A 27,523-nucleotide genomic window follows, 5' to 3' on the forward strand; every position below is an offset into this window, starting at 1 on the left:
TTTCGATTTCAAAAAAAGTAACAAGTTAAAATTATTCTCTTTCGAACTTAGAGTTCATTTCTTCAGCCGAAAGTTGTAAATACATAAATCAATTTCTATACAAGTGTCTTAAGAGTTAATTCATACCCAGTAAAAAAAACGCAATAAGTGCATTCCAGCGGAGCGTAAAAAGTTGTTCAGAAAATCATTGATATGTAAAAGAAAAAAGTTCATGTTCTGAGAATAATTAAACATAAATCGAAAAAACTGTTGGTAGGCAAAGTTTTGTTGCTTATAAGCAAAGCGGATTTGCAAAAAATATAATATACATACATATACATTAAGGTGGGTCGTTTTTGGGTTTTTTTTCGAATTTCAAATCGTAATAGCGCGGAAAAGTTGTGAATGATGAAAACTAAGAAGGGACTAAAAAATATTCAAAATCGGTCAATATCTTCAATCCGCGCATCGGCTCTAAAGCTTGAAAAAATATTATTTTTACAAAAAAAAATTTAAACACCCCAAAATCTTAAGCTAAATATTAAGTAGAAAAAAAAATTGTTCAAATTGGGTAAGGACTTCCGGTCGCACATGCTTTTTGAAATTTGTCGAAATATGGCAAAATTCCTATTTTTACGATTTCTGTTTAATGGTTTAGACTATTTGGTAAATTATTATTTTTACCAAATTTGAAGTAAAAATGAAGTTGACACAATCAGTGAATGCTATGAACTCGTTAAAGATGTGAAAATCTGTCGGTCAAGAGGGATTTGACTATGTATCATTCTCCTCGTCGCACAGTGGTGCTTTATGGCGTCAAAAATCATTTGCACGGCCATTTCTTGACGAAAAGTCATGAAATTTGGGACACTGAAGCATATGAGTATGAGAAATACGAAAAATATTCCAACTTTTATTTTTTCAAAATGGTGGTTCCAGAACGGCGGACAGAACAAGCGTTTATAGAATTTTCTTTTACAAAACTGAATATACCTAAGCTATTTTTTGATTAAATTAGCACATTTTTTACATCAAAATCCATTTTTTACACACAAAATCCCTACACTATGTGAAAAACCAATTTAAGTTTAATTGTAAATGTTTAAAATGATTTTGGGTTAAAGACAACAATTTTAGAGTCAAAGTCGAGCTATCGTTAAGTCAATTGGCAATCCATTTTGCGTTTCTTGGGTATCATGACATCTCACTGTTGAAAATATACTATGATAAGCTGCAACTTAATTTTTCAGATAACAATTTAGATGTTGTTTTTTTTTCAAAGATGTTTGATATTAATTTGCATATAGTTCCTACAGAAATGTATACTAAAATAAATTCTTGATCAGGATTTTGGTACTTAGTTTTTGTGAAAAAGTTAATTGTGGTTCATATCTGTATTTTTGGTTCTAAAAAAAATCAAAAACTTCCCTTAAGGTTCCAGAAACAGCAGAAGCTATCAAGTTTGAATTTAATCGATCTTTAGGTTACAGCTATTTCAAAACCAATAATTATCCGTTTTTGTGTAATTATTGACATAAGGTAATTTCTTACATGTTTTTTTATTTTGTAAGATGTATTTAAAATATTGTACAAATTCGTTTGTTTCTTATGTGTTGAACATCGATTTCAGATCTGTACACACAGCTTATTGAAGAGATCAGGATATATAATTAAACCAGTACATATACCGATTTTTTCTTTAAAAAAAGTAGGTTTTATAGTTCAATTTTTTGAAAATACTTCCAAAGCATCCACTAGACTGATCAGAAACGACTCGTCTGATTGGAACGATTTGTTTTATGCAAAATCTTTCCAAATTTTTTGGATCTAAATTATGAGTAATAACTTAAAAATTTCATACTTGCTTTGGTCTTAAATCATTTAAAAAAAAAAAACATTTGTTTTTTCAACGACCAACAATTTAAAAAAATTTTCATCAACTGTTGTACTTTTTTAAAGCTCAAATTAATTTTAAACGATCTTCTTTTCCTTATGGGATGAATATATATATATATATATTTTTTTTTTAATTGGATTTAAAAAATCCAAGAAACTTGGCAGCAAATACAAATAGGGTAGGATGGTATAAGAGTGCGCGGTTGATAAGAGTGCGCAAAGCGATTTTCTACGGTTTGAAAGGGAATATAAGACTGAATGCACTTATTTTGGGAAGATCTAAGTGAGTTTGATCTGCTGTCAAAATTTCATGTAAATGTGTTTGTAAACAGAGGTGCTAGTTCAGTTTAAGTTTTTTAGCACTTTTTTTTCCAGTTTTTCTTGCCAAACAAATTAAATTTTCCGCTTAACAATAAAAAATAACAATAAACAAAGTATGGGACATTGAAAAGTCGACAAAAAGAAACATTTAAGGAACACGTAAGATTTTATTACCAATCATTGTGCAATACATATATATTAGGGTGGGTCAAAAAAATCGAAATTAATTTTTTTGGTTTGGTACTCCAAAAAATCGATTGCTAGACACCTCTAGAATATACACACCAAATATGAACTCTTTATATTAATGGGAAGGTCCTCCGCTTCGCAATTTTACATTTTTACATCAAGCTTCAACTAAAAAAAAATCATTTTTTTATTAATTGACTTTTTAGCAAATTTCTTTGCATATTCTTGTAGGAAATTGAACGTTCTACAAAAAAGGCCTTATACACTTTTTTCGTTTATCTTACCGTTTAATAGATATTTGAGGTCCAAAAATCGAAAAAATCTTTAAAAATTCGTTTTTTGTTCTTAATTTCGTAACAAATTGAAAAATTATAATCATCAAACGCGCAAGACATATTCTTGTTGGAAATTGATTACTCCACAAAAAAGGTCTTATTAATTTTTTTCATTAATCTTACCATTCTAAAGATATTAGAGGTCAAAGTTAAAAAAAATTATAAAAACATTTTTTACTTTGAAAAATTTTCCAGTTCACTGAAAAATTATTATTTTCAAATTAGCAAGATATATTCTTGTAGAGGCTTAAACGTTCTACAAATAATTCCTTGACATCAAATTGATTGCTTTAACCGTTTAGAAGATATTCGAATCCAAACCAATTCCCACTGATTTCAATAGTTTTCTTATGACCCACATGCATTGTGATTTGGATACGAATATCTTCTAAACGGTTAAGGCAATCAATTTGATGTCAAGGAATTATTTGTAGAACGTTTAAGCCTCTACAAGAATATATCTTGCTAATTTGAAAATAATAATTTTTCAGTGAACTGGAAAATTTTTAAAAGTAAAAAAATGTTTTTATAATTTTTTTTAACTTTGACCTCTAATATCTTTAGAATGGTAAGATTAATGAAAAAAATTATTAAGACCTTTTTTGTGGAGTAATCAATTTCCTACAAGAATATGTCTTGCGCGTTTGATGATTATAATTTTTCAATTTGTTACGAAACTAAGAACAAAAAACGAATTTTTAAAGATTTTTTCGATTTTTGGACCTCAAATATCTATTAAACGGTAAGATAAACGAAAAAAGTGTATAAGGCCTTTTTTGTAGAGCGTTCAATTTCCTACAAGAATATGCAAAGAAATTTGCTAAAAAGTCAATTAATAAAAAAATGATTTTTTTCTAGTAGAAGCTTGATGTAAAAATGGAAAATTGCGAAGCGGAGGACCTTCCCATTAATATAAAGAGTTCATATTTGGTGTGTATATTCTAGAGGTGTCTAGCAATCGATTTTTTGGAGTACCAAATCAAAAAAATTAATTTCGATTTTTTTGACCCACCCTAATATATATTCTTCGATTACATGTCTGGACGTGTAAGAGTGCGTACCATGATGATGTATAAGAGTGCGCGGGTTAAAAAAGCAGTAAATGCTTTCCAAGGCTTCAAAATAACTGGCATTTGTTCATATACCAGCAAACAGCAGCTAGAAAAAGCAATTCCAACCAAAAAGAAACCAAATACAAGTTTTACAAAAACAAGCGAATGAAAGTAACTAGGAAATATTGAAATTTTCTCGGAACCAATAATAGAAGACTAAATTGATTGTTCCTCATGCAAGGAGTGATGGGTTGAAAAATACTCTGTTTATTTAAAGATAGGCAGTTTTGTTTGCGACTTTTGTGCGAAATTACACCTGTACGCAGCTGCGCACTCTTACAAACTAAGCCGCGCACTCTTACACAATAGTGTGTATAAGAGTGCGCAAATGACCTAATGTGGTATTTTGTTTATAACTATTGAATTAATACATTTTTGTTACCAGTTTTAAGTTTTTTTCGTTGCTTTGATTATAAACTAAAAACTATATACAAAAAAAGTAGTTAAATTCTTTTTGTTATTGTTTTATTTGGTGTTTTGTCTAAAATGCGCACTCTTATACCACCTTACCCTACTCAGTCTTGCATTTTAATGGTTGTAATGATTTTTCTAGGTAAAAATGAGATTATTTAAAAAATGTTAGTTTAATGAATTGATGTTTATTAAAATTTCTAAACATGTTAGATCATAGAAAAACGTTTTAAGACCGTTTTAACTGCCCAATAAAATCCAATAGAAACTTCGTTTTTTCAATTGAAAAATATTCCAGTATTGTTTACATAAATATTATTTTTTCAAAATATTCGTTTTAAGAAAAGTTGTACGCGAAAATGTATTTTATTATCATTTTCGATTGTTTTTCCGAAAACCAAAATATTTTTCTCTCAATTATGTATTCTATATATTTTTCAGACCGCAGCATTACCAGTGACACCAGAAGAAAAACATGTTGCGAACATGCAAATCAATGGCTATGAGAATCCAACTTATAAGTATTTTGAAGTTAAAGAATAAACCACATTCACTTTCAATCTAAAGCGAACAAAATAAAACCAACTTAAAATTACAAAAAAAAAAAAAAACCAACATCATCAGTTCTTATTTTTCATAAGAAACAAAAAACCAAAAAAAAAATAAATTCTATTTTTATTGTTTGTTGTTCTTGTTTAGAATTATGTGTATCAAAAAAAAAAAAAAAACAAAAAATATATATTAACTAAGATGAAAAAATTAAAAAAAAAAAAAAACAAAAAAAAACTCAAAACACACTCAATATACTTATTAGTTTTATTTTTTAGTTTAAACAAAGAAAAAAAAAATAATACTCTCATCATAATAAGTTAAAGCAACTACCTAAGAGAAAACAATAATAGCATAATAATTTATTTAATTAAATTAAAAACAAAACAAAAAATAAAAACATTTAACAAAACAAAAAAAAAAAAACTTTTAAAAAAGGTCCTTGCTGTGAATTTGATGAAAACAACAAACAAAATCATTTACCAAAAATAAAAAAAAAAACAAAAAAACATATAATTCACTAGTCATACTAGATTTAATTTATTTTTATCTTTATTTTATAAATTTATTTATTTTTATTTTAATTAAGTGTGATAGATTATGATCTCAAAAAATTTTTGAAATGTATTATTTTTCAAAACTCAACTATTTAAATCTCTCCAAAAATTTGAACAAAAAATAAGAATAATAAAAAAAAATCGTTTCAAAAAAATGTGGAGAAAAGGCAAAAAAACAGAAATCAAGGATAATAAGTTTAATATTTAAATATAGATATTATAATTATATAATAAAGAAAAGAAATGCTAGGATATAGGCTAAAAAATACATTAAAATGAAATAAAACAAAAAAAAAAACATGTTTCTTATATATAAATATATTGGTTTTTACTCATGTAAGATATGAAACACTCAGATTGTAACTAAAAAAATAAAAGGATTTTTTCGTCAAATCAGTCAAACCCAATTCTTTCCATCAAAAAATATATCAAAAAACCAAAAAAAGAATCCATCCCAATGTGCGTTGTCCCGAACGATTAAATGTGTGTGTATTTGTATATGTTTATCCCTGTTGTTTTCCTCCCCCCCTACAAAATATAAAACGTTTTAAGCGCAATGACATGTTTAATATAAATATAAATGCAATTTTTTATAAAATAAAAAAAACAAAACAAAACATAATTATTGTAATTTCTTATTATAAAAAAAAATAATACAACAACTGATTCAACATTTACAACACATTTTTACTTAAAATCACACTCTTTTCAATACAAACAAATTATCACACATAAATAAACAAACTTTTTATTAATAAAAAAACAATGTAAATTAATAAAATTGGCAAGACATATATTTTGAAAACAATTTGAACTACAATAATGGACGAATTATGTATGTTTCACGATGAGACTGTTGGTGAGAAAGATTTATGGAATGATACCGAATTTTTTTTTTCTCAGAATTGGGTGTTAAATGTTTAACAATTCATATAAAAAATGAACTTTAGAGAAGAACTTTTCAAAAATGCATTTAGCAGAAAGCCACATACTTACTGAAATGCCTCTTACAGTGAAAGAATCTCTTTCTGAGTTACTGCAGACTTTTTTCAAGGGGTCAATATGATATCTTGCAACTCTTCAAACCTGGGACTACTTTAAGAATAATTTGCTGTATACAAAATATCTATTTGACAAGTTCTGGCATTTTTGAAACACCAATTCTTCGGCTCTCTGATTTCACTCTCTGCTAAGAATGCTGATCCACTTGGAAAGAATCCTATATTTTTACTGATTGTTCAGTAATATTGTCCGGCACAAAAGAAAATTTATAGTTCAAAGGATCGGTGGACAGAAAGCTTGTATTTCAAGTAAGAAGCTTGTTAATAATTTCAGTCTTCAAACTGAAGTATATCAGCTGTATTGTAGGCTAATTCTTTGCCGAATCTCTTAGAAGAAAGGCATAATTATGCCCTTTTATTTAATTTGCAGTTCAACAGGGTAAAGTATCAGTACTCATTTTCTATTTAGTTCGTGCTTGTGTCCAACCGCAGACCTATAAGGTTTTGTAGACTAGGCTGATCAATTTACTGAAGAAGCAGTGATCTACTAGGTTAATTGTGAAATGATTTTTTTGGTTTATTTCAAACGAAACATTTGTGAACTCTAAGAGCAATAGGTTTTGCCAGTTCTTCAAAAAATGCGAAAGGCAAACAAAATTGGTGGGTCCATAGCCTTCTTGTTGAACGATTCTCTTGAGGATTATGGATTTTTTAAGAACATTGTGTGTGTTTTCCATCTGACCCGTAAGCTATTGAGGTAAGCTTTCTGCTAGAGTTGTTACTGCTCACTTAGATAAATACCAGAAATTTCTAATATCTAGACGACAGTAATGTGGTTTGGAAAAAGTGGAAGTGCTTAAGTTTAATGAATGTTTGTGATCGTAGATGTTGCCATTTTTATAGAAGTCCTCCAAAGGCTATTGCCACCTTTAAGCTCTACCTTCACAAGAAGCTGTGGTGTTTGATTGATAGTCCATCGAAGTTTCTTGTTCATTGTTCTCCAGATGGTTCTAAGCAATGTAAGGTTTAAATAGTTGCATCACCTGCCTGGAGCTATTGTTTTTAAGTGTAGAAGAAGTTACTCTCTTTTGACATGTTTCATAAAGTTGGAAGCATTCTTTAGGCTTTGGTCGAATTCTATTCTAGAAAAACTTGTAATGGAACAATATCATAGATATAAAAAAAATGTAATATTTTCATCAATGTTGCATATCTCGGATTTTATCCTTTTCCATGGTTTGCTAAATAAGTTCTTTCCTGATATGTCGAAAACATATGGTAAAAATGCATTCCAAGGCATTAGTTTCTGCAGTGGAAGAGTGCTAGATAGCGACACACAAAGGTATGTAACATAGTAGATATAGGTTTCACTCAAGAAAAGACAAGACATAGTTGAAAGCTCTTTGTTCCCAATGACCTTTTCATCAGCGCTATCACTTCTTGGTTCACCACAGCAATCACATACCGAAGAGTATCTAATGAAGTTCTACTTCACGAATCCTTGGCTCCTTAGAAAAGCAAGTTTCAAGCTTCGATACGATTTAGGTAATAGCATTTATCTGATATTGGCTTTAAGAACAAAAAGTTTTGCCTTAAATAATTGCATTCGAAACCCCTCTTTAGGTCAACGTTAGGTTATTGCAAGAACTTCAAACATGCGATGCGATTTCAAACTCAAATGGGTGAATTGAGTACTATACCTAAATTTTAAGAAACTGTGGATCTAGAAGAATTTTCAACAATTTCGATGGTCTTGATAACTGTCTTTAAGATTCTAAGACGTGTTTTTGAACTTTTTCAAAATTTCGAGTGTAGGTCATCTCAAAAAAAAAGGGTCAACTTCAATATCTCAAACTACTGATCAATGAATTCAAAAACAACAAACTCAATTTTTTAAAAACAACTTTTGGATCAAGATAAAATGTATTAAATTTTGAAACCAGTCAGCAGTCTCAAACAGTTTCCAGACATACTCCATTTTCGTCCAGAAACAATGCACACTCAACATTTTGTGCTGTGAAACGTTAAACAAAAAATCCGAAAAATAAGTAAAAACAAAATACAAGATATTCAACAGTTATCCAAAATACAAACAAAAAAAAGTAATAATTTTAACTAAGCAAAACAAACGAAATAAAATTCTTATATACATCAATACAGAATATTTATTGAATGCTTTTTAAACAATTTTAAAAACAAAATTAAAATAAACAAAATAAATTAATAACTAAAAAAAAATAATAACAAACAATAACAATACATTATAATAATAATAATACATAATTATCTTATTCACATTATTTTTGTATAACAAAATTAAAACATAGAAAAAAATATGATAAAAAAATAATAAACACTAAAAACATATTTACAATGCTGCCCTCCAAGTTTTTTCAACAAAAAGAATATTAAAAAAAAAACCTTAAAAATTTCTCATATATTTATATATATTTTATTTATAAATAAATATATATAGATATTACCTTGCCTAAGCCCTGAGCTGCTGAAACACAAAAAAAAAAATACCAAAACAAACAAACAAAAAAATACATATATCACCTTAGTTGCACCACAAGAATCTTATAACAAAAATAGGATTAAAATTTTAAAATTTGTGGCTATATACTCTATCTCTCTATATGAATATGGAAATTATTAAAAAAAAAAATAAAAATTGCTCGTTAACAATACCCCCGCCGCCGCTAAAACTCCTCAATCCCTGGTAGGAACAAAATTTAACAACAAAAAATACTTACATAATAAAATTTCTTTGCATATTTTTTCTTTTTTTAATTTTTAAACTTGTATTTGTTTTTAGTGGATAAATTAATAATTTTTTTTTTCTTTTTAACAAAAAACAAAAAAAACTTAATAAATATTCAAAATTAAATAAAAAAAATAAATAATAATATAAAATAAAAAAAAAATAAACATCAATGATTTATATATGAATAAAAAATCATTGAAAAATCAATTCGTCCTCTTTTATGAAAATAAGCTTAAATAAAATAATAATAAAAAAACAAAAAACAAAAAACGTTAAGAGTATAAGAGCGTTTATCATATAGTTTAGCACAATATATTTTATAAAGAGAAAACCAAAAAAAAAAATAAAAAAACAAAAAAATAAAATAATAAATGCAATGTAAATGTATTCATATGTTCTTTTTTATATATAATTATTATGTATAATGAATATATGTGTATGAAATATATTTATCTGCTCGATCTATGCATTTTTCTTTTGTATATTTATGCAAAAATGCATATTAATAACAAAATAAAAATGTCTATTCGTTTTCATATATATATATATATACTTCTTTACAGAAATTCAAAAAAACAAATTGGGTTTAAATATATATATATATATAATATATATATAATCTTTAACAAAAATACAACAAAAAAATGATGATTATAATGATGACATATAAATGAAGAAAAAAAAAAACTAATATGTAAGTAATTTCATTATATTTTGCAATTTATATTGAAAAGTTTAAAAAGGAAGAAACAAAAACAAAAATCATTATTATTAATAATAAAACATAAAAATAGTAAAACAAATACAAAACTCAACTCAAAAACTCAAGAAAAAAATGTATAACACAGTGGATGCGCATTGCTTTCTTAAACAAAAAAAAAAAAAAAAATACAAAAAATAGTATATAAACAAATTATAAACAAGAAAAACAAAAAATTTTAACAAAAAAAAAATCATTATTTGTTTCTCGATATTATTTTATATTCAAACACTCATAAACAATATTTGTGTATGTACATTCAAATAAATAAGTAAGCAAACCTGTGCTGATTAAAGAAATAAACAATAAAAAAAACATCATGGTATTTGTTTAAATTTATTCACGAATTGAAATTTTAACAAATTTATGTTTCGAGAAAGACGCTTTAATAGTGGAGAAACTATAGAAAATTATTAGGGAACCCAAGACCCAACCCAACAGCTTATTAATTAAAAATATTTTAAAAAATAATATGTTAAAAATTGCCAATGTTGCCTCATTGTTTTTCAAAATTGAAATTAAGTTTTTTGTGAACAAAAATAATTCTTTTGCTAAAATTTTATAAATTGAATGATACCAAAAGACTGTGTAGGGGAGAGTGGGGCCAAATGTAACACTTTTTTCTAAAATCGATGGTTCTCCTACAAATTTGAAAGTGGGTCAACCAGACCTTTTTTAAATTAAAGACCCATGTTTTAGCTCCAAGATCCATCATAAAAATTTAGCAAAACATAACGGTAATGTTGAAAAATAAAGCTTCCAAAAAAAAAATCGTGTTGTTTCAACTTACCCCACATACGGGGCAAAGTGTAACACATACCGGGGTAGGTTGTACCAAGAACTAAAAATAAGAGAAAAATACCTTTATTTGTTTATATTTATTTATTTTTAATTAATAACAATAAAAACAAACCTCAGTCATGAAATTTTGGTGCAAATTTGTAAAAAGTGGAGCAAATCCAAGATTTCCAGAGAAAATTTGACAGTAGTCTTAAATAAAAGTTATTCGAATTCATAAATTCTTTTATAAGCTTTATGAATTCAAGTGGTGGTTCAAAAATGTGTTTCCAATTTCAAAATAAATACAAATTCAATTACAAGCATTCATATTCAGGGTTGTTAATTATATTAGGTAAACAATTTTTCAGTATAGGTAGGTTTTTACATGGTACAACTTGCCCCGGAAAAATGTTACAACTAGCCCCAGCATGAAATTTGGCACATAAAATCAATTTAAAAAAAAAGCGAAATTGATATAGACATAACATATACACGCAATTTGAGCCAAAACACAGTTGCATATAACAAAAAAACACTTAGCACTCTATCTTTTTCGGGTAAAGAGGTAGACCAAAAATAAAATTAAAAAAAAAAGTTACAAACATGCATTTTTTGGGCACCACTAGTGTAACTTCTCACCCTGTCGTCTAATCTTCATCTGAAGAAAATGTGCCGGTAGATATGCAAAAATTGAGCATTTTTCTCCTTTACGCGTTTCTTAATATTGAAAGGAACATCGCTTTTTTTAGCTGTTAATTCTTACCCCTGTTACATTTAGCCCCACTCTCCCCTACTTAGCAACCAGACCACAAACAAACTTTTGGTTGTGAATAAAGAAACCTTTGTTTTGAATGTTTCACTCGTTCAATTGGGAGAAAATTTTTGAAAATGCATTTTTTTAAGCAAAAAAAAAATGGTTCAAAAAGACCAAAACAGTAGTTTTTGAACGTCCATATTTTATCCAATTTTAGCCGAATTAAATTTTGGAGGCCATTATGTTGAAAGATAAAGTACCTATCTTCTTTTCTTCTTTCATGTTTAAGATCTATAAATGCTCAAAGGATACAAATGGACTAATTAGTAAAAACATCAAAAATGTCGTTTTTTTCTCTTTTTTGAATAGTTTTTTTTTTTCAAATATTTTGATTTTAAACATTTTTAAAAGGATACATATCGATAGGAAATATAATTATCTACAAAAAACTACTCAATACAAATTTTCAAATTTGTCTTGTTTTTCAAGTTATAGACAAAAACTCAAAAAGTAACAAAAAGAGCCTAAAATTTTGATCGTTACAAAAATGGTCATATCTTTGTATTTTATCCATAGATTTTAAAGAAAAGTATCTTGTTATTTTTTTTTCAGAAAGTGTTGTACACATGCAAAATTTAAAATTATGTGGATTCGATTTTTTCTTTTAGTAAGAATTTTTTTTTTGTCAAACATTTTCTTCAAATAATCGATTTTTTTTAATGTTGTGATAGATTGCATTTAAATGTTGTGATAGATTGCATTTAAATTTCTGGAGTTACCCAAAAAACTTATTCAAGTGTTTCTTGCTTATTTATTCAGCTTTCAGATGCTGGTTTTTCTGTTCAGAATGATTGTTTATAACTTAGACCAAATACTATAAGTATGCAAAAGACAAGAAATTTTGAAAAGTCATATCTCGAAAACCTATCCATAAACATTTTTTTAGATTATGTTTTCTGGGCTAAAATCTATACGAAAAGTTTAACGGCACTTGGTGTCCAAAAAAAATTTATTTTTTTGTAAACTAGTGTAATTGAAAAATTTTTGTTTAAACAAAAGCTAACCCGTGAACCTTAGCTTTTGAACTTTTTAAATTATGAAACAATCTTGATAGCATTTACTGGGTCAGTTCAAAAATTCTTTCCTCAATAAGGTTACAAATAATGTAAATTTATTTTATTACGATAAATGTAAGCAAATATAAACTTTTCTTGTTGAAAATTTACTGCACCCTCTTCTAAATTCACATTTTTCGAGAGGTCGATCATTTGGGTTCCAGTTCACTTGTTGTCATTTCGCACTCTTCAGCTTGAGTATGTTCTTGAGAGTGTTATTTTATTTGAAGCACTTCATAATTGGACAGCGCGTTGGCTGTGATTTCATTTATTTTTTTTTTTTTTTTTGGTATAAAATTCCTAAACTCATGCATATCAGCTCATCCACAAGTACGCTAATCATTAAATATATATTTTTTATAACTTAAGCAGGTAATAAATTAATGGAGACAATACAATAATTTTTTGTTTAAATCGATAAGCTTTTACTTAGTCATCGAAATAGAAACATCCAATGAACGGTAAGCTAGACGATTCAACCAATAATAAAATAATAAAAGACTCGATGAATTTACCAATTGATAATAATAGTTTTTGTACTAGATGGGTTTTCACTTGTTATTTTTAACTAAAAACTTATCTTTTTTGAAATGTATTTATTTAATCTTGTTTTTTTTATTTTATCTTGCAATCTTGGTGGAACCAAAAGTTAAAAAAGCTTCATAAAAATTTAAATGACAAAACTGGAAATTTTTAAATTACGAGTTACTATTTTTAATCTTAGTAAAATTAGTAAAATACATTTTTGCCCAGTTTGTCGATTTTGTTCATCATTGCGAATTTGTGGGTACATTGATTTATTAATTGATGATGATTTCTTTACCATTTTGCTGAAAGTGAAAAGGATGATATTATCAGTCAAAACGTTAACATTTGCTTATGCAATGATTGTACAAGTAGACTCAACACGTCATAGTAATCAAGACCTGCTGTGATTTGGAGTAGTTTTTAGCTCTGTTTTTTTTTTTTATTTCGATAACACACTTCAATATTATTTCCAAATTTTGTATTTATTTTTTTTCCAAATAGCTTGTAAGAGCAGCTAATCTGTTTGAAAACATTCTTGTTTTCGTGTTCAGATCAAGAGCCGATAGAATTGAAAAATAAGGGAAATTAGCTTACTTAGGGTACGGTTATAGCGGTCAAGAAAATAGACCAATAAGTCCACAGCAAATTTTGGGAGCGGAGGTATGTATAACCAAAATGTGAGTATGCAGTTTTATAGCCTTATCCGTTCTAATAAAGAATTCAAAAGTCTGGCAGCTTTATATGGTTTTCGAGGGGTTAAAAAACGCGAGTTTTCCAATTTATGTGAGTAGGCTAAGTAAGCAAAAATTCACATTCTGATAATTAGGAATGAAGCTCTGTTATTTCCCCCAGGCCTCAATACTTCAATCTCGGTGATATGACAGATAGTAATCAAGATATAAGCTTTTTTAACTAACCACATCAGCTCTCTTCTTGGAGAGTTTTGAAATCAAAATAACAAGCAAAATGTTAAACAGAAAAGTCTCCAAAACAAAGCCACTTAAAAAGCTTATATCTTGAGTTCTATTAATCGCATCGTCAAGATTGATGTCTTCAAGCTTAGGGAAAATGACAGAGCATCAGTTGCTGTATAAAGAATTTGAAATAGTTTGAATATAGCCTACTAATATTAAATCGAAAACTTACATTTTTCAACCCCCTGAAAACAATATAAAGCCGCGATTTAAAGCTGCCAGACTTTCGAATTCATTATTAGAACACATACGGCTATAAAACTGCATACTCACATTTTGGTTATACCTTCACTCTCAAAATTTGCTGTCGGCTCTTAGACTAAAATGAATCAGGAAAAATTTTCAAATAGATATTTTGTGATATTTTAGATTTGAAACAAAAAATGCTATACCATCAATCGATCATAAATGACTCAAAGAAATTTTTATTGAAAAGAAAACTTTCAATTGAACTATTTTGCAAAAATTGTTTTTATTTGTTTTCCTGATGCAAATTCATTTTTCGTGCCAGCTGATTGACATTTGAAACAAAATGAAACAAATCGTTCCCCTAAAGTGTTTCAAATTTTTCCTGTTCCACTGCAAACGAAAAACTTGTTCGTGTGTATTTCAATCAGAAAAAGGGTTTTGTGTTTATCAACTGACATAACTTTTCTTGATCGCTATACATGATAAGTAAGAAAAAATATACAATTTTATACTGTTTCTTTTTTTTTCCTGATGCATTTTCCTGCTCGCTATAACCGGCCCCTTAGAGTTAAAGACACAGGAAATATTGATTTATCATTTTCACAGTCATCAAAATAAAAAATAAAACACCAGATATAAGTGCGTCGATATCACCAGATATACGTGGGTCAATACCTATTTTGAAAAATAGGTGGCTTTGTTAACCCCTTGTAGCCCCATGTGACATTTCTGTAACAAACCGAAAAAGATCGCCCAAAAGCTGTGAAAAACATATTTGTATTCTTTTAAAGCTTCTTACATAATCTTTAAGAATTGCTTTATGGAAATAATGCGCCATATTTCTAATAAATAGCACCAATAGTTTTTAATTGGCAGTTAATGTTGAAAGTTTGGCTTTTTTGGAAAACAAGCAAATTTATGTAAAATCTACGCAATTCAGAAAAAATATTTTTCGTGCATAAACGGGGTTTTATTTTTGGATTTTAGGAATGCGCCTAAAAATAAATATTAGATAGCTTTTTGTTTGAATTTTTGCATTTATATACAAAAATAAATTATTTAAACTTTTTTTTTTACTGCGTAAATTTCGAAATAACTAAGCAAATAATGAATTTATTGAATTTTTAAAAAATACGTGTTTTATTATAGCTAAAGCCCTTTCGATTGACATTATTAATTTTAAAATTTACGATGTTGGGTTACAAGGGGTTAAAGAAATTTGGCACTACGCAGTGATTCACCATTGTATATATTATATTCTTATAGTACTCTCATGAAGTAGAATTTTCTGTTTTGCGTCGCCACCGCTGGAATCGCTAGTTTATTTTATGTTTGAACCTTATGCAGAAAATTGAAGTGCAGATCTACCAAAAGATGTCGCTAAAGTATTTTCTTCGATTGATTGTACTATAGAAATATATATACAATGGATTCACAATCAAGTTGGGTATTGTTCAATTAAATTATAAAAGAGCAATTTTGATCCGTAATGAAGTTTTTCTTTCTATGCAAACTTTTGGCTATACCCATGACATCCGTCAAATATAAGAAGTTCAACTATTTTAAACGTGATGGTAAAACAAGTAAAATGCACGATTTACTACGTCCTTGATTTTAGGATAAATGTGCTTTAATGTTTAAGATTTTTTATTAAAAAAAGGAATAGGTAGATATGATTTGATATTTTGAGAAATCTCACAAGAAATGTACTATGTGTGTATATAAAATTTATTTTATATGCCATTATTTCTGTATGAAAAGAAAGTTCGAGAAAAAAAAATTCAAAATTTTGAAAGCCACTTAAAAAAATAAAATAATTGATGTATACACGGAGAAAAATTTCATTAAATGTCTGCATATTTTATTTCCAAGATGACTTCCATTTTAAAATAAGCGGATAAATCTTCTTAAGTTTTTGAAAGTGCAAATTTAAAAGAAACCCACTTAATTTAAGCGGAAAATTATTTTATTTTTATGTGGAATCACTAGGAACCTACAACAGTTTACTCACTAGGCTTTACCATCAGCCTATCTCAATGTTGGAAGTAAATTTGATAAACTGCAAATAAAGCTGAAGTCTGAAGATAATTTTTTAATTTTTGTTGGTCTTTTTTGACGTGATAACTGATAACGTCTTACAAACCGATGAACCATGGCAGCCACCACAAAAAAGTGACGCCATTTTCTTACGTTCCACTCTCGCACTTTCGCAGTGCGGCAAAAATTTCAATTAAAAATTAAAAATAAACTATTATTTGAAAGATAATAACCTAAAGTTAAATACATTTGATGGATTTTAAAAAATTCCATCTTATAATAGGGTAAATAGGGGTAAAACAAAATTTCAAAAAATTGGCTATTTTCTAAACGCGACAATTTAAAGAGTTGAATTTTTTTTAATCAATAGATAAATTTATTGCAAGACTGACAATGGTATTGAAAAAATTCTAAAAATTTCAAAACATAGCTATTAATGGTTTTCTAAAACTAAAACATGAGGTAGACCTTTGACAAAGTAGTGATTATAGGTAGTGGAATTTTTTTTAGACAATTTGAAAAACGTCATTCGAAAGACAATTAAAAAAAAAATTAGGAGTCTGAAGGCTTGGCCACACCGGAGGGTACGCGGTAGCGGTACGGGTAGCGGCAACGATATTTGTATTGAAAAAATTCCACACCCGAACGTTGATGTGTCAGTTTGGAATTTTTTCCATACAAATACCCGTACCGTTACCTGTACCTCTACCGCGTACCCTCCGGTGTGGCCAAGCCTTGATACGGATTTTTTTTTTAAGTTTTAAGCGTTTCGAAATATGAATTTTTGAAAAACACCTACTTATTTTGGGGTATTTTTGGGTGAGTTTTGATTTTTTGAAATTTTTTGTAGCATTCAAAAAATCTCAAGCTTATAAAACATGTAGTCTATGACTGTGCGCATACATGTGTCAAAAATTGGTATTTCAAAATGGTTTTTGCCGAATAACGGGAAAAACAATTTTTTTTATCCCAAGCTTTTTGACCTTTTTTATCCGTTTTTTATTTTTATCTTTTTTTCTTCAACAGATAAATAAATGAAATTTATATTGCAGATAGATAATAGACAGGACTATATCTGTGCATGTTTTTGTATTAAAACTTGAATAGTATAATCTTGAGATATTAGGCTATTTTTCATATTACATGGGCAATCATAATTCATAATAAAGAAAATCAGATCAGTTGATAAATTCTTAGAAGTCACAGAAGAAATCTGCAAGTTTGGTTGACATGAAAACAAATTTTGAAAAATTACTTTTAACACCAGGCTTTTGTGGGAGCGGGTCATAATTCTGCTTGTCAAAATTCTGTACGACAAAATTCTGTGGGGTCAAAATACTGTAATACCATAATTCTGTACGTCATTATACTGTAAATACAAAATTCTGTACGTCAAAATACTGTATCAACAAAATACTGCCATGCAAAGTTCTGTTTTGTAAAATTCTGTACGGCAAAATACTGTATATCAAAATTCTGTAAAAAAAATATCGTTTTGATAATGTAAAAAAGTGCGCGCGCACTTTTTTTTTGACATACAGTATTTTGTCATACAGTATTTTGAATACAAAATTTTGCAACATACAGAATTTCGACCCCAACCCGGCTTTTGTTTAAAAGATTTATGTACGTTAATTTTTGTTTTCAAGATTTCAAACGAATGGTAAGTATGAAACTATTTTAATAGAATTTCACAAAATAAAATATTTGGAACAAACAAAACGATCATTTAAAAATGGCTGGCTATAGTTTTTTCCAAGGGAATCGTATTTTCAAGAGGATCCTCTTGGATTTCCGCATTCAAAATCTCATTTTATTGACATATAAAAATGGATTCAGACAATGTATTAATTTTGTCAATTGATGACGAATATTTATCTAAAATAACAAACTTCTTACGTAATATTAATTTAATTGAAGAAATAAAAAAAAACTCGTATGTCTGTGTACATACATCAAATAACAAACAACACAATTTAAGTGCAAAATAAAATTAATTAAAAACTGCAAAAATTGATAAAATACTATTTGAACGAGTATCTTTTTTTCTGTTGTTTCATTTCCTATAAAAGATTCCTTCATTTTCTTAGACAAATAATAAGTAGGTAAAATAAAATTGCAATTCTCAAAACCCTATTTTTTATCAATCATAATAAATACGTAGATACCTCGTAGAGTACTTAAATTCTTATTTAATTTTGTCCCCATTTTTCATTTTTTGCAAATAAAAAAAATCAGTCCAGTTATTCCCCCACTTATACACTTGTCTTCGAAAAGTACCTACATAATATGATATTGATAAACCCTCTCTCTCTAATGGCACAAATTGTCAGCGAACAGAAAAACCTTATTCAAACAAAACCCTTATCGGCGATATTATTTTTCTTATTTAAACAAGGAGTAAAAAAAAAAGATATAAAAGTCTAACAAAATAAATATAAAATGTCTCTCTCTCGATACAAGGTATACAGTTATCACACAGACTGATAAGGAAAAATTCGCTGCACAAATGCACATTGCACAGCAGCAGCACACATGACAGTTGACAGTAATTTATATGTGTATAGGTAAGTATATTTAATACAGTTCCTCATAATAAATATTGTCAACACGTATCACTTCCCGCTAAGCAAATATTGACAGATGACAATTCGAAAATATATAATCAATTAAAATGAGTAACGGACTGGCCCTTAGGCCCATCAGGCTTAAAAGTTGAATAAGGGCGCTAAATCTACATTCCCCTTTTTTAGAAGTGCTACGCGCATGCTCACTGGGTAATGCGTTTCAATGTTGCAGGCTATCCATTGCTGGCTTACTTACTTACTTAGGTCCTTAGGGTGACCAGGGCCCCATTGCACGAACCACTGTGCACTTTGCATTTTGCAACTTTGCAAAACAATACTTTTCTGCAAAGCAAAAGTGCAAAGTGTTTTACCAAAAATTAAAAGTTCCCCACTTTGCACTTTGCAATTTTTGATGTTTTTTTTTGCAATGCAAAAAGTGCGGCCGTTGCACCAACTAAAAATGGAACTTTGCGTAATTTAAAAAGTTGCAAAGTAAAGCAGTATATAGTTTCAACTTCTTTTCGTTGTTAAAAAAGGTTTAAATCTTCTTTTTTTTGTTTGGTGCAATGAAATCAAAGAATTCTTTGCAAATTGTCAAAACTTTGCGCTTTTTAGAAAAGTACTTTGAAAATTTGTGGTTGGTGCAACAAAATTTGCAAATAAGGAATTTTTGTTTTAAAAAATTCCTCTTTGCAAATTGGAGTTTGGTGCAACAGAATTTGCAATTTTAAAGTGCAAAGTTGCAAAATGCAAAGTGCAAAGTGATTGGTGCAATAGGGCCCAGTTCCAGCGGCACTACAAAGCATTGTGGATTTTGGCCTTAACCAACTAGCTTCCCCAGTCAGCTTTATCCTTCAAAGTAAAATTATTGAGGTCCCTTTCCACTTGCGTACATCACCTTAGACAAGATCTTTCTCTACTGCCCTCTGGGTTTTTAAAGTCTATGCCTCTGCAGGTCTGTAGCATATAACTAGACTGGGACGATAAGAGTATTGTATAGGGACACTTTAGTTCCTCCAGACTAGCCTTTTGCTGGTCAAATACCTTCTCAAACAAAAGTAGCAACGCAACGGTAAGCAAGAATAATAATTTTTCCTTTAATTTGAGAGCTGTGCTGGTGTTCTTGTCTTTATTTATAGTGAAGCCGAGGTATAAAAAGTCCTTTACTACTTCAAAATCACGGCTGCCTGTGGTGACGTTTTGTCCAATACGTTGGTTTTGTCACTTCCGCTTCGATGCTTACTAAAGTGCCACTAACATCACGCTGTGTTCCTCGAATTATGTCAAGGCGGTAGCACAGATTTAAAACTGTTCAAAAAGTTAAGCCCAGAGAAATCTCCGGGCTAAGCAACTAAGCCCAAGGAGCTAAGGTGTTGTTGCTTAGCCCAAATTGCGTTTTTTTTTTTTTGTCAAGTTAAAACCGGTTGTAATAAAAAAACACACCTTATGTTAGCTACTTGGAACTTTCGGAAATTCATAATACTGGAGTAATGTTTAACGTCTTGGGGTTTCCATGTTTCTTTATGAATGTTGAAATGCAGTAAACGCATATGACAACTAAGCAAAAGTCGTTGGATTTTTAGTCTTTTCTTCCATGGGGACGTGAGCGCAAAAGAGGCTTATTATAAAGAATTTAGCCTTGATACCGAACGTTGTGAGGCGTTTGTTAATGCTGTAGCAGTCACCGTACTAGTTCTTTTAGCTTTCTTTTACCCAGCCCTTCCCATCGCATTCAACGCCATACAACGGTCTAAAGGCCTATTTAAAGACCTAACTTTCCACGTGAAGATAACAAATTATTCTCTGTCTTTATGTATTTCGTTACCAGGGTTCGTCATCAGTAAAATCCATCCATATTCGAGGCTTTTAGTCTTTCCATAACTATGTACATCCTACTCCTGGCCGGGCAATTACCCTGACAGCATAAGCCCTAACCTGGTGAGCCAGGCCCCTTAATAACTACAAGAACTGGAAGCATATTTTTTTCAACGTTTCTATTTTTAATTTTGATCATTAACGGTGAGAGTTTAAAGTGTTTCTTCACGAAAGCTGAAAAAGAAAAATAAACAAAAAATTAATATAATAGCCCTTGGTACCTAAAAACTTAGTTCTACATAATTTCCGCCAACTTCCGCCATTTTGTTTTATGATTTGTTTTCCGCATGAGTTAGTGGGTAAAAATACTTTACCCATTTTCTGGCTTCGAAATCTTCGCATCCCATATGCAAAATTTTGACATTTATTTAATGGCCAACAACCACTGGTGTAATTGTTTAGTCCGGTATAAACTTGTTTTAACTATTTTGTTTGCGTCTTAACTGCGGGTCACTGTGGCGTATGTGTAACTTTTTTATATTAAAATATCTTATAGGTTAATACAAATAACAAAAATTGCAAAATATAGTAAATAATTTCTGTATTTATTAATTACACTTCTTCAGAACCTTGGCAGACAAGGGTGCGTTTTGATAAAAACCTATGGACAATAATGTCCCTCAATTTAAAATTTGTTTCTGTTAAAAATAATTCAAAACGAACTGCCCATTTCTGACCTGGCCAAGATAACAAACGAACGAATTTGGTTTCAAATAAATTGACCAAAAATACCAAATCAATCAAATGAGCCTCAACTAAAATTTCCTCTATTCCACCCCTGATAATAAGTCAAAAAAATAAGTAGAACTTGGTTTTGTGTCATTATTAATAACAAACAACCAACAACAATTTGCTCCCCAATCGCATCATGCAACCTAAACCAACAACAACAAAATACATATATATCGAATTTTATTCATAAATAAAAAAATAAAAATATAAGTAAATATAAAAGAATTATTTATAAAAAAAAAAATAGAAACGAAAAAAACACGTTTGTTGGAGATAAGACAAAGTTTACCTGTGTCTGATAACTTACTTTGCACACTGTGTGTATGTGTTTTTTTTTTTTATTTTATTTTTTATGCTGATAATGTATTATGTTTATTATCAACGTCGTCCTTCCTATCACAGGTATCAATCAATAAATTTTTAATACTTTATGACTTCAATACTCAAAATGTTAGGATCAGTTCGGTGGAACTTGTGATAGAAGTCCGATAGCATACGGGTTGATCGTCTTGATTCTAAATTTAAGTACTCAGTCTTAAAAAGAATTATTAACGATTTTATTTTATTTATTTTTGTTTTTGGTTCGAAACGAGATTGAAACGCGATCGCTAATAAAGTGTTGGTTTTTTTTCTTGATACCATTAAAATTATAAACAAAAATATTTTAATTGATATTTTATTGTGTTTTAAATAAATGATTATTATAAAAGAAATAAGAAAATAGTTTGAAATAAAATTAAGTTTGTGTAATTTATGCAGAAATGGCACATTTTAATCCATCAAGTTGTGGATATTATGATGAATATAGTGCTTATAATAATTACAACAATGTGTACCCGCATCAGGAGTATCATATACAAGCGGATTATGAATATAAATATGAGTAAGTTTTATGAATCTTAATAGAAAAACATTCTTAGTTTGAAAATGACACTCCAAATTATATATTTCCTCATGAATGACGAGTAATTAGTACTTTACTCTGAAATACACACAAAATCCGTCGGTAAAAACGCGTTTTTGGCAAGATGTATTTTGACAACGTGATAATCCATTCTATTTATATTTCCTAATCTTCAGTTGAAAAAATAGCCCTAAATAAAATTTGTAAAACAAAAAAAAAAATAATATTAAAAGTTCAAAAGTTTGAAAACACTATTGCACCCAAAAGAGTCATAAATCTATGCCTTACTCAGTAATTTTATCATTTAGTATAAAACATGTTGGTTACGAAATTGTAATTCAAATAATTTTTTGATCTTCGATTCAAAACTCAAATAAAAATTAAATTGGTCACGTTCAGGAAACATTAGGGACTAGATATTTAGGCAACGTCATTTTCTGAACGAAAATTTGAGGAAATTGACTAAATTAGTTTGGATATGATGCTATTGTCAAATTTCAAAATTTACTTAAGAATTTTACCGATCGCATGGGGAAGACACCAAATTTCACTTAACTTTAATGAATATATAATATTAATTATAACCGATAATGCACTTTTTACTCGTTTTTCACACAAAAAAATTTAATTTTGCTAAATTAATTCTTTAATTCAAAACAATCTGCAGTCATGTTGACAAAAAAAACTTTCCTAAATTTTTAGGGAAAATTTTCTTGCCAAACTTTCCAGTTAGCTTTCCAATAAAATTACCTAAATTGGAAAGATTTTTTTTGACAGCTGACCAATCAGAGACCGAGAAATTACCTAAATATTTAGTGCCTAACGTTTCTGAACCTGCCCATTTTCTCATAAAAGACAAGCTTTAACTATTCAGAATCGTTTGCTAAGCTTTAATAGGTAAGCAAATAACTTTTTTTTTAAATTCTGGTTTAGAAAACGACATTAGTAATTAATTAAAAGTTTTTAAAGTTTTAAGGTTAAGTTGACAGAAATTATTATCAATTCCAAAAGTACTTGTAAAAAAACTCCAGTGTAAAAATTAAATATTTTCTAATTTCTAATCATGATGATTAAAGAAGAAAGAAGAGAAAAGTGAAAAAAGGATATCTGGTTTTGCAAAACAAGGCTTCAATTCTCAACAGCGTTTTGCGACGCCTGCTTTACAAAAATGTGGGTTCAGATTCAGTTTATTGAATCATCCAACGAAGAGCTTTACAAAAAAAAATTTCCTCAAGAACTACCTACATCTTGAGACATACAAAATTAAAATAAGTTAAGTCAAATAAGAATTCAACCTCAGAATGGATGCTTAATTTTTATAGGCTTAAAGCTTTTATTTGTAAATTTGTTGGGACACCTATTCTTTAACTTACATCAAAGGTAAAAAAAAATTTATTTCGTGCTTTCCTAGGTCCAAACGGAAGATGCAAGTTCATAAAATTGAAACAAATATTTTCAAGTATTTAAAACATGCTAAACTTATTCAATGTAATCAAGGCGTTTGGTTTGTAATAAAGTTATTAATTTAACTTTTATACTGATATCATGCGTTGAAATAATCATAAATTTCGTTAGGGTTGTCGATTCGTCTTTATTTTGGTTCCTTTGAATTCATAAGTATAAAACACGCCAAAATACATTTTTATTTTTATGAACCCGCACTTTTTCTAGACTTTTGATAAAAGTTGTTAAATGTCAAAACAAAAATAGGATTTATTTCGAGTATTCATAAAGGACAACTTAAATGTAGTTCAGTAAATGAGGATTTAAATGTAGAGCATCTGAAAAAAATGTGAAGTTTAAATCTCAGTTTTCGTAATATTTGAACGAAGAATTCTTCAATATCTTGCCGAGGACTACTTGCCGCACGAAAATATGTAAAAATCTTAATGATTATTTATTATGAATCTAGCACATGATTTGTCATACACGGAGATAAAAGACCACCTTAAAAATAATCCGATTCGGTATTAAATTAAGCGGATTTCTGCATGGTTTTTGCCAACATGACTTTCGTTTTAAATTTAGCGTATCTATAGGTCTTCTTAATTTCTTGAATGTGCAAATTTTAAAGAAATCCATTTAATTTAAGAGGTAAAACATCTTATTTTTATGTTGAAACATTTTAATTTAAAATAACTGGCAGCCACTGGAAATCGTTCCTAGTTCCTACAACTTTTGGGACTCTAGGCGATCAGCCTATCTAACTGTTGGAAAAAATATGATAAACCACAAGTATAGCTGAAGTGTGATAATTTTAAAATTATTATTTTTTGTCGGTTTTTTTTAATATGAAAATTTATATTAAGATCAATGGAAGTTAAATTTAAATGTAAAAGAATTTAAGAATTTATTTTTAGCGGAAATTGTATTTTTTAAGAGATTGGGATTTAAGGTGGGCATCATCTTGTTTTAAGTTGCCCTTTTCTCCATGTAGGAACGCTCTTACGTAAGTTAGAATCCCAAACTCTTGCATTCGATATACAGAAAACCAACCGTTCAGGAAAAACACTATTCTGCTTAGATTCAAACTTCAATATTAACAAAAAAAAATATAAATTTAGCGTCTAATTGTGTATCATCAACAAGCAGATGCTAAGTCAAGTATGACCAGGTGATAAGTGCAATATCAAGAAGAACACGAAAAAACCTCCTCCTCCTTCATATTCTGAAGTTACACGAAGGATATTCACCAGGACCAATATTATTCAATTGTCATTCGATGTTTATTAACTACAAAACAATTACACATTTCCGTAAGAAATTCAATAAAGTACAAAACCGGAACAGAGTCACGCCGCACCGTGCCATGCCGACTTCGTTCTAAAGATCCACTCATTATCAACTTCCATACCTTTTCTATATGCGAATCGAATGCATCCTAAAAGATGCAGCCTATTTACAAAAGCTGTTCATACATCAGCATCAGCATCGGCATCTTGTTTTCTGAATGACTCTCCAGGCCCTCAATCAATCTTGTGTATTTTTTTACACCTTTACCTGCACTTATGTAGTTTTTCCTTCCAATAAGTGTTGGAAATCACAGTGAGCTGGCGAGTAAAACTAAACAAAGTAAATTCCATTGTGGTATTGTATCTGTATCTCTATGACTTTGAAAAACATTTTATCATTTACACAGCATAGTCTAAAAGGTCAGGGTTCCGATATGTCTATCCCCTCTTCTATATGTATTTCATGTATCCTATAGATTCTTCCGAAAGAGACAGCAAGGCGACCTTTGTGTTTGCATTATTTCCTCTGTGACCGGATGTAACTTCCTAACAATCCTCAAAAATGAATGAGCTAGGCAAAAGAAATAATAAAAAAAAAATCGAATTAAATGTATTTTTGAAAGTACATTCTCTCTCTTCAACTATTTACCGGACAGCAATAGCAATTGAATCTTGACAAATGGGTTTTAGCGTTTTAGATTTTTTTTTTCTTTAAACGTTTCGATTGCAATTTGTTTCGAATGAAGGTAGCTGCGCAAAGCATATAGATAGAGTGCGGTGTTGTTTAGGGATTGAACCTAACCGATGTGTGATTTGTCATATCCATTAAGCACCACAGTGAGTAATTGCCTATTTAGAGTTTTTTCCTTAATTTCATTATATTATACCCTTGACACCTTTTTTTTTTTAATAATATTGTTTGCGTGCAGGGAATAGGTATGGGTTTATAGGGGATGTGCAGTGGGATGGTTTTTGGTGGTGGGAATTGGTTTGCCAAATAAAAAAGAAACGACATACTTGAAAAATTAAATTAAAAAAAAAATCTAGCTATTCATAATTTTACATATAAAACAGGTTTTCTAGTTAGCTACTCAAAAGCATTAAACGTAAAGAGTTTATTGCAGATAACGGAATAATAAAGAGATTTGCAACCATATTAATAATTTAGAAATTTCATCGGGGTGATTTATTTGAATTTTATAGGTTAGGTAGAAGGAAATTGGTGAAAAGAATGTTTAGGATCGGTTTTAGTGTCTATGTACATTATGTTCAAATTTTAAAACGACATAATATACTACCAAACTCCCAATACTAGAAGTATTAGAATTTTTTTTTTTTTGAAAACTATATCAATAAAGAATGTGTTTAACATTAGGTACCTACACGGGTCGTTAGAACGCGAAACTGCTCGAAATTTTATGCACTTTAGATTTTTTGATGCAGAAATGTTTCTTGGGGTGTTAATAGTAATGTAGGTTAAATGATTTTTTAAAACCCGTTATCCAACTATTCGCTTTATCAGTTGAAAAAAGCATACTTTTACTACCTACCCTCAAATCATCTAAAAAAACTTAAATCATTGGTTTATTTTTAGAAGAAACATGAAACATTTTTTAACCGCGTTTCAATAAAATTTTTATCATTTTTAAGTCTTCTAATATTCAATTCAAAGATCATTTTAGTTTTCTACCCTATTTATCAACACTGGTCAACAATTTTTATGCTACGACAATAAGATTAAATAATCGCGGTAAAAACAACAACAGCGAAACCACTTTTGTTCTCAATTTTATCATTGGCAATAGTGATGGGAACTATCGAATAAAAACTATCAAACTATCGATAGTTGTAAAATATTCATTCATTCGATAGTTTTAAATCATTCATTCATTTAGTTACAATTTTCATTCGAATAGTTTTTTCATTCGATAATTTAGTTACTATTTTCATTCGAATAGTTTTTTCATTCGATAGTTTAGTTACTATTTTCATTCGATAGTTTAGTTACTATTTTCATTCGAATAGTTTTTTCATTCGATAGTTTAGTTACTATTTTCATTCGAATAGTTTTTTTATACGATAGTTTTGTCATTAAAAAAGTTTTTTTTATTTGATAGTATTTTCTTTTGAACATTATTCTTATTCGATAGTTTTTTCATTCGAATAGTTTTTCTATACGATAGTTTTCTCATTCGAATAGATTTTTTTGTACGATAGTTTTTTCATTCAAATAGTTTAGTTATTATTTTCATTCGAATAGTTTTTTTTTATACGATAGTTTTTTCATTCAAACAATTTTCTTAAACGATAGTTTTTTCATTTGAATAGTTTTTTAATACGATAGTTTTTTTCATTCAAATAGTTTTTTTAAACGATAGTTTTTTCATTTGAATAGTTTTTTCATTTGAATAGTTTTTTCATTCAAATAGTTTTCTTTAACGATAGTTTTTTCATTTGAA

General features: G+C 28.8%; 2 protein-coding genes across 11 annotated transcripts in view; both read left to right on the forward strand.

Moving 5' to 3' along the window:
• LOC129918805 (amyloid-beta-like protein) overlaps positions 1–5,775 on the forward strand; it is a 44,505-nt gene extending 38,730 nt beyond the window's left edge. For all 10 annotated transcript variants that reach the window (XM_055999532.1, XM_055999531.1, XM_055999535.1 and 7 more), the window contains one exon: positions 4,685–5,775. In XM_055999532.1, coding sequence (XP_055855507.1) covers positions 4,685–4,786 — 102 coding nt within the window. In that variant the 3' untranslated portion in view covers positions 4,787–5,775. The remainder of the gene's footprint in view (positions 1–4,684) is intronic.
• A 16,091-nt stretch (positions 5,776–21,866) lies between these two features.
• LOC129918687 (homeobox protein vnd) overlaps positions 21,867–27,523 on the forward strand; it is a 32,874-nt gene continuing 27,217 nt past the window's right edge. Inside the window, exon 1 of the mRNA XM_055999381.1 lies at positions 21,867–22,311. Within this exon, the coding sequence (XP_055855356.1) occupies positions 22,190–22,311 (122 nt within the window). The 5' untranslated portion in view covers positions 21,867–22,189. The remainder of the gene's footprint in view (positions 22,312–27,523) is intronic.

This window comes from Episyrphus balteatus, chromosome 4, assembly GCF_945859705.1.
Source record: "Episyrphus balteatus chromosome 4, idEpiBalt1.1, whole genome shotgun sequence".
In the NCBI taxonomy this organism is placed as follows: domain Eukaryota; kingdom Metazoa; phylum Arthropoda; class Insecta; order Diptera; family Syrphidae; genus Episyrphus; species Episyrphus balteatus.